This window comes from Argiope bruennichi, chromosome 10, assembly GCF_947563725.1.
Source record: "Argiope bruennichi chromosome 10, qqArgBrue1.1, whole genome shotgun sequence".
Lineage (NCBI taxonomy): Eukaryota > Metazoa > Arthropoda > Arachnida > Araneae > Araneidae > Argiope > Argiope bruennichi.
Genome location: NC_079160.1, coordinates 24632606 through 24651139, shown reverse-complemented (window position 1 = coordinate 24651139; position 18534 = coordinate 24632606). Strand labels below are relative to the sequence as shown.

General features: G+C 29.8%; 1 protein-coding gene across 2 annotated transcripts in view; it reads left to right on the top strand.

Moving 5' to 3' along the window:
- Window positions 1-10112: 10112 nt before the first annotated feature.
- The window catches only part of LOC129988894 (acetylcholinesterase-1-like), a 32051-nt gene continuing 23629 nt past the window's right edge, over window positions 10113-18534 (top strand). Inside the window, exon 1 of one of the 2 annotated variants that reach the window (XM_056097178.1) lies at window positions 10113-10208. In XM_056097178.1, coding sequence (XP_055953153.1) covers window positions 10206-10208 — 3 coding nt within the window. In that variant the 5' untranslated portion in view covers window positions 10113-10205. Of the gene's footprint in view, window positions 10315-18534 lie in introns of both variants that reach the window. The other variant, XM_056097177.1, reaches the window with a different exon arrangement.

Genomic DNA, 18534 nt, shown 5'->3' with positions numbered 1-18534 from the left:
TTTCTTTCAGTAATCTCATTAACTTTTCTTTTTACATTGTTATGCAAAGATCGGAATCAAGGACGACGAAAGGGAAAGTTTTTTTCTTTCGTTTTAAATGTGATCTTGACCTGTTATGTCAAAGCGGATGATTTATATATTCATTAGCGAAGGATTGTTTCAAAAGATCAATGCATATTTAACAAACTTCGATTGAATTTGCACTCTTTTTTATAGGAAATAAACGTATTTAAATAATCTGTTATCACACTGAAGAAATATTTTCAATTGATTGACAATAGAAATCTGCTTGTATAAATGTCACTTTTGCAAATGCTAAGCAAAGTATATGATTAAAGCGATCTGTTAAAGTTTTTCAAGTTTAAGCAAATGTCATATGAAATATTGATTGCTCTTAAATATTAATTATTTCCTAAATATTTGAAACCTTTGAGTTTAGCCAAAAATAGTGTTTTAAAAGGAATCTAAAGTAAAATGTTGTTAGTACATCTGAATTCATCTTTTTGTCCCGTTTTTTTTATTATAACAATTTTACCCCCCGGGGGGCACCTCGAAATGAGGTTGAGATGCTTCCGGCATGGTGGTTGGATCTCGCCACATTGGAGGGTACACTAATAGGTGGGGGATCTGGCTCCTCCCATCGATGACGGGACGTACTTCCTTCGGGGAGGATTGTACCGTGGCCGGTGACGGCCCTTAGGACTCAACCACAGCTCCCGCCAATGTTGCTGTTGCGGCGGTCCGGTCATTCAGTTTTATGGTTTAAATCCGTGTGCCTTCGGGCGGGTCGGAGAGTTAGATGGTTGACTTATTATAACAATTTAATAAGATAAGCACGCTGAAACAAGATAAGCACGTATCTTGTCAATTTAAAAATTAACAAGATAAGCACGTTGAAACGTCAAACAGGATCTAAATCTATTTTCCCAATGACGCACTTAATTGGATTTTGCCATAAGTACTTATTTAAATACACAGTGTTTCTAAATGCATAGTAAAGCTCATAACTCATTGCAAATATTATTATATATTCCCTTTTTAACTAATTATTAAATTAATAAAGCATATCAATGAATGAAGAAGCATTCGAATCAACGAATGAATAACTACTATAAGAGTTTTTAATTTTTTTTAGTCTTTCTTGTGGGCGTTCCATACGTCTAGAACGGGTTGTTACAGGACTCATAGCCAAAGCATTTTGGTTGGAATTCACTTCAGCATCATTGGAAGGAAACAAAATACTAGGAGAGATAGATAGTTGTGGGATATCTCAACAGGAATTTGAGAAAGATTTGGGAGCGAGACAAACAACAACTTCATGATAAAGACTAATAATAGCTTTGTTTTGGCAAATAACATCTGAATTTCATCAGATAAAGTAACAAAACAGAAAAGGGTAGCATCCGAAGAAAAGGAAGTTGTAACAGGAACCCGGATAATAGAGCCGGATTCTGTGGGCCCTATTCAGTAACAATATTAGCTGGTATAAATGAAAGAAGTTTTGGTACTCAAAGTTAGAGAAGTCTTGGTACTCAAATGTTTTCATTCTGTAATTTTTCGTAGAGACCCCGATGATAACATTCTAGGTAAACATAGAAATGAGTGTAAAGACAATACTGGATATTCCTCCAAAATTAAAATGATGGCTAGATTGACAGTTATACTAGATTAATGGAAAGAGAGGCCTTTAATAAGTGGATGAAATTTTGTTGCTTATACTTTGACAAGCAGCTCAATTTATGCTATTCTAGTGAATGCATCTTACAATTACAATGAAAATATTTCGCGCAGCCGGCATCCTTGCATAGGGGTAGCGCATCTTCCCTGTGATCTGGGCTTCCCGGGCTCGAATCCCGATTCGGGCATGGTTGTTCTTCATCTGTGTTCCATCTGTGAGGTGTGTGAATGTGCCCCCCTGTAAAAAGGGGTTGTGAAAGCGAATGTGGGAGTTTCATCTTCATATAAGCTAGAAGTCAGAATTCTGCCCTCGGGTGCTCCGGGATCTTTACTCTCAAAATCTACTCCACCCCCTTTCGGTGGTAACGCGGACACAACAACATCATCATCATCAATATTTTGCGCATTTTATATATGATATTTACCAAATTTAATGTCTAAACAATTTTGATTTTTATGTTTAGTGCAAAAAAAAAAAAAAATGAAAGAGGTGCCTAGTTGCTTCTTGACTAAAACTAATTAAGGTCAAATCATAGTATGGTTAAAAGGACTGGTTAATGATACCGCTCATAATAAAAAATTAATTGAATGCATTAGTAAAAGAGTAGATAATTTCAAATATTTTTGGGGGAAATTCTGTAAAAAAAAACATATCCAAAAACAACAATGAGGTTTATATCCTCGTCTTATTAATTCTTTATGGATTTTAAGTTTTATTTCACCTGACAATCGATGTAATAAAATACTTTACTCGATAATCAGGTATAATAAAACGATCGATAAAGAATGCAGACTCCGAAGATTGCTCCTCATCTATTGCATATTTTACTGACCTTTAAATTCATTTTTTAGAGACATGAAAACCAGATGGAATAGAGTTCTTGTATAGTATCAAAGTTCAAACTGGCAGTGGAAAATACCAAAGAACGACTTTGCCAAACTAGTAAATGATATTTTTATCACGCTATCAATTGCCGATGTTGTTTTTAGTTTTTTTAATCGAATGTAAAAGAAAACAAGGAAGCCATCAATGAAAACACATTCATGCAAGATGTTCTTAAGGTCATATGAACACGTCTGTATAAACCTATATATGTGGCCACAAAATATCTAGAAAATAGAGAAAGATGATACTGTACCAACCTGATTCATTATATCAAGTAGTTAAAAAGTATCAGATTCTTGATATAAATCTTTAGACTGCACTGATACTGATTGATGTTGTACAGTTCGTTGCTCTGTCTTGATGACGATATGAACATGTTGGTCTATAATTATTTCACTTCCCCATCAAGGCTGCCTTCCTTAACCGTACTCATGCCACTCAGGAATTTCTGTCTTCTCCTATACTAACTATATCAGCAAAGCCTTTCCTTTTCTCTTCTCATTCATCCGTCAGTCACTGTGAAAACCATCGACACATCGTCAAAACTTCTTCTGAAGATGCGAAATATCAAATTGAAATCATATCTATACCAGTATCAGCAAATGCCGGAATCAATGCCCACCGAGAACCCGGTTTGATTCAGATGGGATAAAAAATCGGTTACCAGCTGTATCAGGTACAAAAGTATCAGATTAAAATATCTGGTAAAATCAAGTTTTTGATATCAATTAATCTATACTTGCAAATGGGACATGAACCCAACTCTACAAGAAAAAAAAATCTTATGAAATTGAATAACTAGCTCATTACATGATAAAAGAGACTACAGGGATATTTTAGCTACTGATAAGATAGATTTGATTATAACCTCCCCTAACTCCCCAACAACTACAACAAATATATTCAGTTTCTTTTTTTTATCATTAATATTCTTACGGTGAAATAGTTTGGCTAGTGTATTACACAAGAAGCCCAACAAACTCTATACTGAACATCGATGTTTTATTCTACAAGGAAAAATGGAACCAAGTAGCAAAATATAATCAAAGTATTGACAAAGGCAGTACTTAAAGAAATCTACAACGCATACACAAATTTTTACTAAACGACAGTAATAACGCAATAACTTTAAGAGTACAGATACAGTGAGTGATGAACACTCCAATCGTCTCTTGGTATGTTTTTCAGTTTCCCAATGAGTATGGAATCTTCTAGATCTCAGTTCCTACTACAGATATCATCATAATTCTTGCATTTTTCAGAACCTTTATTTTTATCTATAAATTCATAGTCAGTTTACCATATAGAAACCAATGTCGGGAACCACAGATCTGGAATCCTTTCAGCATTCATGTCTACAAATCTCCCTTTTTTACTGTGAGACTAACTGCACATGGAAGTAATTTTATATATTCATAACAATATTGTCTAAAGGAATATTGTTAATAATACTGCAATTCTGTAATAATTAATTCCGCTAATATCGTTATAATAAGCAAACCTGAATTTGCATCTTAAATTCTTTAATAAAAAAATCATAGATCTTGAGGTTTTAATAAGTTTAATGCTGGATTTGTTTTGTGGCTGAATTTATCTCACTGTATGTTACATTAATTCTAAATATATAATTCTAGATTTATAATAGCGTTTTTATAGATTTTGTAAGATATATCAAAATTCCAGAAAACGTATTTGTTATAGGCTTTTAATCTGTAGTGTAAATAGTATTGCTAAAAGATTTGAAATATTTGAGGATAAACACTAGTACAACAGTTCTTTTGAAAAAGTGTACAAATAGCTGACCATTAGAGATAAATATTTATTTCCCAGTGGAGTGTTTTTTATTTGTTGGAAAATGTTTCTCTCTTGCAGATAAAGTTATTGTAAATGCAGTAGATGGTAAGAACATTCCAATAAGTTAATAAATGTTTAAGATATAAAAATAATTCATTGAAACATCTAGCAATTTGTCTGACAGAATATTTGTGGAGAGATTTAGAAAATCCGAAGTTTCTTTTATATAAATTTTATTGTTTTGGAAGAATTCAATAACTTGTTATTGTTTCATATTATCCAGGTGAAGTTTTCTTTTTCTATATGATGTTGAAGAAATCATTTTGTACATGCAAGTATTAATTCCGCTAAAGATTTGTAAAAATTTTATTGGATGTTTATGAAATTTAGAAAGGAAAACAATATACAGTAGATTATTATTCATATCATGACATTTTTGTTTAACTTGAAATTTTTTTGTTAATTATGGCTGTGGTAAATTTATTTTTATATACTGATGATAATTTTTACTCCTTGTTTAAAATGTCGAGATAGAATTTTTTTTCTCATGTATAATTGCATAATTTTTGGATTAGTTATAACCCCAATTATTAAATACATATAATTATATTATTCCTATTATATATATATATATATATATATATATATATATATATATATATATATATATATATATATATATATATATATATATATATATATATATATCCGGTTCGCGGCTATCCAGCTTCCGTACAATCCGGCCTAGTTTTCTTTTATCGTAATTAAATGAGGAAGACAAGACGTCTATTAAATCATCTAAAGGACTTTTTCAAAATCTAAAAACTGTAAGTTTTGACTCTTATCTTAGGGATATCTTTTTATATAAGTGTAATCATTTATCAACGCAAAATAAAATCAATTCGAGCCAATTTTCTTAAGAACTAGGACTACAGTTTATGTCCATGTTTTGCTTATATTTCCTGCATTTAAGTTGGGCATTACAAAATTTATGTTAAAAGGTGAAGAGTTTATTTCCTTTCACTTACTTTTTCTCTAATAAATTCTCGAAATGTGCAGTGCAGTATATAAGCATATATAAATTGCCAGTGCAGAGCCTTCTATTTTAACTCGACACGTTACTGTTGAATGTTTCTGTAATTCTACGGGTCGCGGATGCATTCACATTGAGATAAATCGTGGGTTTAGTAGTCAATATAAAAGAAAATACGTATTATAACAGTAAGATTTGATGTAAAACTTTGTTTTCAGGTATTAGTGGACCAAGAAATGAATTCATAGAGCTCCGGCTTATCCGGTTTATGTCATCCGGCCAGCTTACCGCCATAGTGGAAAGAAAGACAAATTCTCTGTTAAAAGATTTGGTTCAAAATTTGATACTTATCTAAACTTTAAATATTAAATCTATGTATCAATCTATCTGTGTATATGTGCATCCATCTAGCATTTTTCGATTTGAGGTTGTTATATTAACTTGTATTCGGACAGTCGAACAAACAGACTTTTGAACGGATTTTGTTCATAATTTAATGAAAATCTATGAATTTGGTGCAAAACGCATGTGCTAATTTTCATCACTTTAGCTCATCAAGCATTTTTGAGTTATCCTCATATAGACAACATTTTAAAAATAAGTTTTTTTTTTGTACTCAAAGAGGTTCTAAAATGTGAAGAATTGTCAAATTCTCTCGAAAGAATTTTTTGACGTTTACTATTCTTTTTCATTATATGTTTCTTATACGAGAAAAAAGAAGACGCACAATAACCTTTCAAAGAGAGATCATTTCAAAACGGCAGATTTACAGGTCATCTGCTTCAGGTGATCGCTCAATATAGCTAAACAAGGGTTGGGGCTTTCTTTGACAATATATCCTTCTATTCATAAGCAAACGAAGGAGCAGCGAAACCACTTAATCACGAGAAAGTGATTGGTGAATTATTCAAAGGAAAGATAACAGGGCTGGCAGCTCTCATTTCTCAGGTAAATGGATTAGAAGTCATTAGCAATGCGCAATATATTGTATCAGGATATACATCAATGCTTTTATATAAAGTCTATAAAAGAACGAAGTTCAAAAGTAAATGATTCTCTTTCTCTCTCTATCTCTCTGTATATATAAAGAGATAATAAGATTTTCAAGAAAATAAGATTTCATATATATATATATATATATATATATATATATATATATATATATATATATATATATATATATATATATATATATATATATATATATATATATATATGTGTGTGTGTGTGTGTGTGTGTGTGTGTGTGTGTGTGTGTGTGTGTGTGTGTGTGTGTGTGTGTGTGTGTGTGTGTGTGTGTATGTGTGTGTGTAACACTTGGCATTAGACATGTGATAAAAACTTTCCTCAACATAAATCAGATGATTATCTCTTCTGAAATTGTCTTTTATAATTTCTAAACTATAAGAATGCTCTGTGGAGAACATAAGGTTGTCAATCCTTTGATTGTTCTAAATCCTGTAAGGACAGATTTTCAAATCCAGGATTGTGACAAATTTTTATAAAATTTCAAAATCTTAGATCAAAGTTCTATTTAGAGGAATTTTTTATATTAGAATTTGAAGGTGAACATTTTTTCCTTACAAAAGTTAAAAATCTGATTTTAACCCTTAACTGGGGAGGTGCGGTCTACGAGGCCGCATTTCATTTACACTCAAATTAAATTTTCCAATGAATGTATTAGTATAAAAAACTACCAATTTATTTTGCAAATATTTTTCTTGATATATAGATATGTTTTAGAATTTTTTCAAAATATATTATCTCTGAAACAAGGAAATACGTTGGAACATACATTTTCTCCTCAAATTACATGTTTCAATAAATAATATTCTAGAAAAAGCATATTACTTTGTACTTTTTAAATCGTATTTATTTTTACAGTGTATGAAGGTATATAGAAGACAATATAATGCAAAATTCAACATTTATATGAAAAATAAAAAAAAAAGTGACAATGGGTAAAATTGGTCCTTTTTTATCGGCTTGTGTGACTTTCATAGCACGGTTCTCTAGGGCATTTGAAACATACAAGTTAAGAACTAGTATAAAAATTAACCTATAAATTCTGTATATATATCTCTTGGTATATTAATATATTTTATATATTTTTCAAAATACATTATCACTAGAAAAAATAATTCTGTTTCAACATACATATCAAAATCAGTTAATTGTGAATTTTCTTCGAAAAACTCTTCAGTATAATTATCCTTATCACTAAAATCACTTTATGCTTTATTTAAAAAGTGTCTGGAGCACTGCTTCATAAAAGAATCAGTAAACTGGATGATATTTCGGGGCCCAAGTTTTAGCGCCATCTGCTAAGCCTTGTTTATCACTGGGACACTAACAGGGAGATGCAGTCTTAGAGACCGCGCTCGAAGAGATAACTGAATTATTTTTAAAAGCATCCGCTGAAATCGGTTGAAAAAGTGCACGTGTATTGAAGGACACAAAACAGGAATCTACAGGGTCAATCCATTCAATTGAGATAAAAATAGAATAGAGGTGACAGAAAATCCATCGCTAGCGGTCTCACAGACCACACGTCCCCAGTTAAAGGTTAATCAGAAAGCAACTAAAAAAATTACTAAAAAAAGCTAATTAACATTTCTGCTAACGCTACATTCTTCCACAGGTGAAATATGAATAACTGAGTCCAAAATTCTGGAAGGAATATTAGATCATAAGAATAGACTTTATTTACTAATATAATTTATATTTGTTTTATACAGCAAATATACATCTCTTAGTGTATATGTTTTACATACTCTAAGAGATACACATAAAACCGATATTAATAGCTGCAAATCCAAGCATTATTAATGTTTATATATTGAAATGTTATTTCCTTATTTTTATAATTAGACAAACACATATTCAGAATATTCATGTTCCTTTAAACTAATAGAATCCAACCATTTTTAACATTTGCATATTAAAATGTTATTTCCTCACTTTTATAATTTGACAAATATAAGAAAAAGATTATTGCGTCAATTACATTCTGCCAGGGATGAAATATGAATGCCTAAATCCTAAATTCTAGGAGGCATATAAGCATATCTGTCATTTCCTGGTATTAAATATATCTATTTTGTATTACAATAAGCAACTATCTTAATATATATAAATTACGTGTCACGTTGTTTGTCCGCAATGGACTCCTAAACTACTTAACCGATTTTAATCAAATTTGCACACCTTGTGCAGTTTGATCTAACTTAAAAGATAGGACAGCCCTTTTTTTTAATTTTTAATTAGAATTTTAATTATTAATTAAAAACTAACTTTCCCGCCAAAAAAATCTTTTCATTTTCCCCACCGCCAAATGAGTACGGCTTCAGTTTTTTTCCCCAACAGTCATGAGGCTAGGCTTAAGATTTTTCGGCTGATTATTTGAAACGATTCTATTTATTTTCTTAATGTTTGATGCATTTAAAATTAAACATCGGTAATTAATCGATCTTTCAGATCCATTCTTAAGTACCTTTGAATTAAAATAAAACAGAATAAAGGGAATTAAAAATTTCTAATCTGCATAGCGTTACCCCAACTGGCGTAGAAAAACTCACGCATTTGCGTTCCGTAACTGGCGTTGAAAATTCACGCATGCGCATTGTGTTCTGATTGTTGACATGACAACCCTTATCAACGGATGATTTAAACTATTTTTAGGTTAGTTGCATGTTTTTGTAATTAAATTGTATTTATGTTAGTTATATATTTTTTGTATACGCTTATAGTTTTAAGAACATCGTTTTTTAAGTAGTTTTTTTTAACCTGTTTTCAACCGATTATTTTAAACGATTCGTTTTATTTTCTTAGTGTTTGATGCATTTAAAATTAAACATTGTTAATTAATCGTTCTGGTCATGATGAATCTGAGAATATTTTGTTGAGAAATTCTTTAAATATTACATAAATTAGGAAAGGTATTCTTTAGTGCCCATAAAGTTTAAACGCTCAGTGACTGTTTTCAGTAATCATATTACAAAAAAATACTTTGTTTCAGTAAAACATATTATTATATTAATTGCAGATTAATCCTTTCCACTTGAATTTATAGTATAAATTCTATGGGAACTAACAGAAAATGAGAGAGATACATATTACGTTATGACTGAAGGCGTTTATAATATTATGAGTGAATTATATATCAAAATTTGAAGTTTTAAAATATTTTGATGAAGAAGCTATTAAAGTAGGCATTGCATAAAATATTTAATTATTAAAATTTTAACGAACATTAAGATTGGCGAACCGGCTGGTCGCCAAAGGCGGCTAGTTGATTTATATATTTCATATATGCCAGGAGATAAATATAAAAACAAATCTATTCATTGCAAATACAAGCATTGTTAAGATTTGTATATATAAATATTATTCCCTTAGATTTATAATTAGACAAATATATATTCAAAATATTCATTTACCTTTAAAATAATAAAATACAAGAAACAAAAACAAATTTCACTTAATTAATTTCAAATATAGGGAGAAAACAAAGTTAATATCTCCTTTATAAATTTCTGTGAAAGAGAAGAACAATAAAAAAAATTCTTTGATGTGACCACTGAGAAGATAAGCAGAAAATAGATCGAATGTTACGACTTGTAATCCAGCTGTAAACAAAAGCTTTTTACCAGGTGTAAAAACAACGCCAAATCGGATTTTCAATTGGACGAATAACTTCATGTTGAAGAAAAAGACCATCAAAGTTATGACCATGACTCGAGGTATTTTATAGCCAGCGTGGGTTCTAAAAGTTTTACTTCACAGTCTTACATTACCTCAATCAGAACCATTCACAATGGTAAGAGTTTAATAGTTTACTAGTTTAAATTTCGCTAAAAACACTAAAGTATTGAAATAACATCGATGTGAACATATGATTTTTATATGACCGCAATATAGTTATGGTAAGTTATGATTTTTGAGTTATCATGTATACAACGCTAATTTTTAAATCAGATCGAATTATTTACGTTATAGAGATGTCAGCCATTATTTTGTGAATATGAAAATTCGGGTATATGAAAGGTTTAAGGTGATAAAAAGTAAATAAAAAATTAGGGTAAGATAGTTAAAATAACACGACTTTAATATCAAATCATTTGGTGGAATCATAGACATAAAATTATATCCAAACGATTTATTTGAAGACCAATATAAGCAATATTCTTGACGAACCAGCTGGTTATCTGAGGCGACTAATTATTAATATTTATCTCCGTTAATACTAATAATAACTTATTAATCGAACTGACTGAAAATAGATACTTTATTACTTGTATAAAACGTGTTTTCTTCAATTTCATTCTTGTTCTTATTGGCAGATATTTTTACAACAAGCAGCTAGTTTTTAGAAAGAAAAATGAAATAAAATGAGTGGGAAAACTTTTTGCATATTTAATTTAAAGTTAATATTTGTTCTGAAATTTTAAAAATTTGAAATCGGTTTAATGCTTTACGATATGTATAAAATTCTTTTATTTTGTGATATTTTATTTTACATTACATCTGCTTATGAAAAAGAGAATGTGCTTGCGTGGATGTTGTGGATGTTGGCGCTGTTCAGGAAAGATAGTTTGTCCTAGAATTACCAAATTTATTAGACATAAATGCATGGGTAGATGCGTAGAGCTGAAATGAAATTGTTTTAAAAATTTAATCAGAATGTCAATAATTTTAAATGTATTCTAGATTCTTGTGTTTTATTCGATTTTTTGTTCGTTTGTTGTGATGTGTTTCGTCAGAAAATATTATTACACAAAACCACATTTTGCTCTAGATTAAAAATTAAAATATCATATTTTCAATAATACTAAATTAACTGTCATTTTAATAATACTAGATTAAGTGTTTTAAAAATTTTAGTTGATTTTTAATGACAGATTTCATTGTTGCAATGCAATACAAGTTTATGTCAGTATTTCATCAAATATTTAAGTGTGTAACTTTTTACATTATCTAAATCTAAGAAGAAAAGACCCTGTTTAATATTTTCAAAATTTATAAGAACAGTAAGAAAGTTAAGTTGTACAATATTGTGAACGTTATAAAATAGATTAACTATTTCTAGATAATTTGTAATTGCTCTGTGATAACATAAGGCCAGACTTCTTTAGAATGGTTATATACGTATTGATTCTTATTAGAATAGGAATAAAAGATGTAATTCTGTTAAAATAATATGTTTGTAATATCTGTCATAATTTGAGGCTTATAATTAGGTCTCAGAAGGAACCATAATAATCCGTCAATGCATTTGAAAATGAATCGAAATTAAACTCGGCCAATAATTCTGGTGAACTAAATGGTCTCAAAGGATGATTACTGTATAAATATTAGCTATAAAATCATCTGCATTCAAGATTATGGCCTAAAAAATTAAAAAAAAAAAACGAAACATATTTTAATGTAAATGACTGAGAGCTTTGAAAAATTTTTAGTATTTTAAAAAGAAAAGAACTATAAATAACGGCTGAAAAGAATGATAAAAATACTATTGGAATAAGTTTTATTCTTCATATATACATTGCAAATATTGGATAGTAATAAAAGGAAAATAAGGCGCACTATCTTTTAATGTGAAACTCCCATTGTAAACAAATCTTTTTTAAAATAAAAACAAAATCCTCATCCTAATTATCTAGGCTTATTTTATTAAAAAGAATTATTAAAAAAATACATAGCAACGCATAATCTAAGTAAAAAAAAATACCCATCTAAATCAACGAAAATTAGCAAACTAATCATCTAAGGCAATGAAATATTCGTTCTATCCATAAAATCCAACAAACAGATAATTTAAGCTGATCATATTAAAATTATATATAAATGTGAATTAGTTTATTACTTTCTTGTAAATAAATGTTTATTAATATTTTTATTGTAATATTTCAAATAGCACATCATCCCATACTGTGAGATCGTTTCTTTCAGCTCAGTATCACTTCGTTATTTCAACGCTCATTTTATTCTTACGATTCATTTTAATGTCACTCATCTAATGTGGCTCTTCTTCAAGCTCCACCTGTCATTATTCATGAATTATGATGAGACGAACTTCATTAACATTCATTCATTCATAAATATGATGATGATGTGGGTACTATTTCGTAGCAATATTCTTTTGTAGGTTAAATTCAGACTATAATTCCGTTCAGAATGTAAAATTAAAACAATAATAATAAAGAATAAAACCAGGCTGGTTAGCTTGGTTTAACCAGGAATGATTAGAAGCTAAGACAGTATATGTAATTAAAATAAAATAGCAAGTTAAATAAATGCCCTCTTCTTCTTAAAGTGCAAGACTTAACAATCTGTTAAAATATGTCTTATTGTTAAAATACTAAAATACTCCTACAACGATTGCAAGATAGTGGAAACTCTGAGAAAATTAAATATTCGTGAGTTAGCCTTGAATTCCAAATTATTAAATGCGTTAAGGTAACATTATATCTACGGTTTAGAGTGATTATCTATGGTATAATCAAGAATTTTACATTATATAATTTATTTTCTATAATTAAATGCCATTGGGTTTTGTCATCTATGAATTTTGAAAAATCTACGTATTCATCCACATGTCACGAATACATATTCGCACATTAACAAAAGGAAGAGGCTGCATATAAAATTCATTTGCAGATTTTACAACAGCCAGAGACTTTCTCATTTCCCTCGATATCAACAGGAGCAGGAATATAAGAAAATAAAATATTAAAACCATTCTGGGATGGAACATGGTATAAGAAATAAATTTTAAATATTCATTCACGAAAGAATTTAAAGGAGGATTCGCATTGCCATTCTTAAATAATTGACTTAGAATCTCAAGCAATATTTGCTGCACCGTAATCTCGGTGTCTCGAAGACTTAGAGATAGCAAAATAAAAATCCACATAACAAAAGCGAAATTGCTTATGTTTAGATTTATAAATTAAAATTAATTCAGAATCGATGTCTGCAAAATTGTAATTTAATACATAGATTTATTCGGTATCGAGGTGGGTGATTGGAATACCAATTAATTAAAGTTTAATATCGATTAAATAGGACTGTCAATCCTTTCAAAAGTGCAATTGGTTAAAATGCCAATTAATTCAGAAATGATATTGCCTAAAACGGAATGCAAATTTATTCAGTTTCGACGTCTGTTAAACTGAAAATTCAGTTAAATCGAAATCATCGCCAATTAAAACCAAATAACAATTAATTTAGGAACGTTGTTGTTTAAAATGAATGTCAATTTATTACAATTTAATACTTTTATACCGTAATTTCAATTACCAGTTTTGTAATTTACACATAGACTTTACACATACACATAGACTTTATTCAGACACGCTATCGGATAAAACGAATTGTCAACTGATTCAGAACCAACATTGGATAAAACATTAAATCAAAACTGACTAAGATTCTTCTATGAGACTTTCCATAATTTAAACAAAATAGTATTGAAATTATTGAATGATAAAACAAAATAATTATCGAAATTATGAAAAGAAATTTGAAGCATTTGAGTCAGAAATGAAATAAAGGTTGAAAAATATTAGAAATGACCCAACAAAGAGATGAGTTAAAACTGAATTTGATTTTGAATCTCTTTATATATTCTGATGCAATAATAATTTTGTCTGTAGAATCAGTTTCATTTGAACAAAATTAATCAAATAAGTTAAATTAATTCAGTGTTTGATAGTAAAATACTATTGCAGGTAATTCAAATTATTGATTTAGGGATTGTATTGAAATGCAGGATGATTCAAAACAACTGTACTGGTTGAAAATCGTTATAAATTTCTTACAAATAATGGTAGGAAGAAAAAGGGTAGGTTTAAGATTTATTTTGCGTACCTAATAACCTGTCCATGGAATTTCTTTTGGTCGCACTTGAAATTATTACTTGAAGCATTTTCTGTGCAAACTTTTAGTTAGTTCACTTTTACACACAAATATGGAGAGCTTTGGTAAAGAGCATATGCTACATCACGGTGAAATAATAACACAAGAAATAATCTTAGCATATTTAAATAATCATATTCGGAACACGCATGTGACTATCCAACGCGAATCATCAATTTATTCACAGAGTTTGGCATGAAATCGAATGTGTGTACATTCAAATCTTTCACTGTTGGACATAAATCTTTCAATCCCCATTTCAATCCTTTAACGAAGCTTGTTAAAAGTGTAGTTAATCATTCTAAATGCTAAGAAAAATGTGGGAAAGATTTCATTCCAATCTGTGAATGAAGGATGGGGGGGGGGGGGAGTTGTATTTAGAAAAAACGAACTTCCAATTTTCTATATTTAAATTATTTTTTCTTCTTAACACATTCTTTGTATATACAACAATGCTTTTGCCATAATTTTAATATCTGAATGCATAATTTTTTATTGTTTAATTGTTTAGAATACGTTTGTATATTATTTGACCAATAGTTTTGTATATTCTTTTCATCAAATTGATGTACTTTTTTGCATATATAGAAAAATGTTTTAAATCTTGATTTGAAACTAATTTTTTTGTGATTGATTTTTAATTTTTATGTCTTTCCATTACTTTGAAAACTCCTATATTTATTTATACATCCAAACATTTCATTTTTTTTCAATCAATTTTGACGTAATACAATAATCTTTTATACCATAATTTCAATTACCAGTTTTGTAATTTACACATAGACTTTTTTTTATTTCTTATTTAAGAAAGAGAATGAATGCCCTTGGGGAGAATTGAATGAAATAATTTGACATTTGTTTTAGTGAAATGTAAAATATGGGGCAATAAGAGGTGTATTTCGCTAAAGAATAAGTTAATAAGCAATTTTCAGGTTTGATTTATTTTCTTGCTTTTAAGACAGTAGCAGTAACTAGAATACAAAAATTGATGTCACCGCAGTTGTATTCACAAATAATGATTTTACTATCAGGTCATTGCTTGCTTCATACACTCAGAAACATGATTTTTTCTGAATTGAATATATTGTTACGAATCTGTAAAGCTGCTTCCCAGCATAGTTGGTTCTACCCTCGGAAAGAATGTTTTACAGTCATCTGTACTGGACGAAGTCCATGGTCGCGTCGAGGGTTCCAGAGCTTGGCGACAAACTTGGCGACCATTTGGCGACTTTGGCGCAAAAATAGCTTATACGCGAAACATTGAGAATTTTCCCGATCCGTCCAGTAGGAACTGAGATACGCCTCGAACGTTCCTGATTGGTTCAGAGGCTTCTAGCCCCGCCTCCTGGGATCTATAAAAGGAGGCGGCTGCAGCTGCTAGGGCAGAGTAGTCGGGGTCGACGGTAAAGAACTGGTCTTCCTGATTTAAGCGGAGCAGAGACGGAGTGAAGCTAGTACTGAACTAAGCTGTGTGCTACTGTCTTCAATAGAATCTGTTGTATGCTGCGGTTTATGCTGTTTTGTATGCTGTTGTATGCTGCACGTCACGCTCTGCTCGTCACGTACATAAACGTCGTTGTTTTATTTTCTACTGCCGCCTGGGGATTGAGCGTTCTTCACACCATATAACCCCCACTATCCAAACGAACCCCGGGAATTTCGTAACAATATTGTAAAATTGTACCTTTAAAGAACACAATCCACATCGCAATTTGATATCTTTATTTGCTGACATAATTGAATTCATATCGAATTAGCATCCAAAGGTAGCAGAACGAGTGTTTTCCAATCTATAGGTTGGTGCTCGCTGCACTAATGCCGATTTCTAAACTACAGATTTCACAAGAGTCTATGTGAAAATGCCGTCATTCCGTGTCAGTATGTGTTAAACAGACTGCTTTGCAGCGATTGATCGTTAAATTACATACAGCTTAGACTAGTTCGGAGTAGTATTTGTCTACTTTTTTATACTAAAAAAAAGGCGTAACTATGTAATTATGAGCTTGTCGGAAAATTCTCGCACTGTTAAACCATTGGGAGAATTTTCCTTTCGAAATTCTCGTTTACTTACACATTATGGGGAAACTTACGTGAAATATTACTTTGTATTTCTTCTTTTTCGTCTATTGCTAATAAAATTTGATACAATTCTAAAATCTAAGTCAAGATGACATACCCAGTTTCATTAACATAACCTGTTGAGTGTTTCAGTCATCATTTTCACATGAATAAAAAGAATTATACAACCAATCTATAAGTGGATTTGACCCAACATTTTGAGCAGATCAAAAATTTTATGAAAAGTTGTACATATTCTGTACTTATCTCGATGCAATTCTTCACATTGACAATGTGATTAGATAGAAATACAGACTTTTTGTTGATAGTATTCTCAAATTTGATAAAATTCTAGAATTCTGATGATAGCACTGCATCCTCACATTTCCTTCCGTTCCTAAAATTCTTCCCATTTTCGAATTATTGTATTTACGAAAAAGTGCTTAACCCTTTAAAGGGCCATTTTTTTTCTAGTCATATTATGTTAAAATATTTTTAGGCTCAAACTTAGAATAAGAAAAGAGATTCATTTGGCTTATTAGATCAATTTAATTTGATTCATTAATTAATTTGGTTAATTAATAATTAAGTAACAAATCAAGACACATCATTTTGTCTGAGATAAAAAACTGAATCATCTAAGTTTCTGATTTACTAAAAAAATGTGTCAGGACTTATGCCACCTACATAATTTCATACAAAGATTGGAAAATTTGTTGGGAAGCATACTTCCCACGGCCCTAGAAAGGGTTAAAAGATATAGCAAATTCATGTACATATCTCTAAATCTAAATTAAATCTTAATTACTTTCCAAATGTTTATCTTAATTTAACCGATACTAACTTAATTCTAAAATGGCCCTTTACTTCCTGATCCAATTCCACCATTTTTTATTTAATTACTGCACTACGAGCTCTGTAAAAATATGTGTGTGTGTGAGTATGATTTACCATCGCAAAACTGTGTCCCGATATTTAGTTAGTTTTAGCTGTTCAGTAAACAATGGCAGTTAAAATCTCTCTCAGATCTTATCAGTAAAATCGAATTAATTTTATCTCTTCTAGAATCAAAAGTAGTTAAAATCACCGGTAGATCTTATCAGTAAAATTTTATTAATTTTAATCGTTCAATAACAATAATGGTTAAAATCTGCAGATCTTATCAGTAGAATTCTATTAATTTTGAAGACATATTTGTCAACCACTCAATAAGGCGACAGTAGGTGATAAAATTACTTCGCCATAAACGTCTTTAATGGAAAATTTACTGCGCCGTTAAAAAGGAGATTGGTATTAACTGCAGAGTCAATAAATTGCTGAAACGGAGTTAAATAAATAATGATGATCTACGTAAAAATTCCAAAAATCTTAATTTTATGACAAAAGGGGAATAAGATTTTGTCAAATTGTTCGTAGATATGGAAATTTTGGATGTTGTTAGATTTTTTTTTTAATGCCAATCGAGAAAATCTATTATAAAATTTTTGTCTCATTTTAAAACAATTGACCATGTTGAAAAAAAAATGATTTTTGTTAAAAACAATTGACTACTTTTTTTATTTCATATTCTTAATCTCGAAATATTTTTTTTTTTTAATAAATTGACTGGGTTATGTATCACTCTTCATTCTTTGTGAAGTTACATTGATTATTTTATTTTATTTTGTTACATTACAGTTTACTTACTTATGCTTAATGCCATTTTCTCAAATTCGAAATTTGGTTTAAATCGTTCTTACAAAAAAAAAAAAAAAAAAACATTTATAAATCAGAATCCAATGAATATTGAATATTTTTTCAAGCTTGATATAATACTTTTTCAATGTATAAAGCAGCTTTTGAATTATTGAATAATTTATTTGTTCATTTAAAAAAAGATTTCACATTTGTTCTAATCTGCATGATGTGAAATACAACATACATATAATTTATCAGATTTCTAAATTGAATAAAATTACAATGTAATTCTTATTTGAAAATATATATTTTTTAATTTTCAATCTCAAGTGAACTCGCATATCATAAGTAAAAAAAAACCCTTATGAGGAAATAAGCGTACGATAACACAGAAAGAGCATCGGAAAATTTAGGACTTTTATTTGATTTGACTTGCTACAACTTTGTACCGGTGTAAATTCGAAATCTATCTTTTTTTATTTATTTCATAA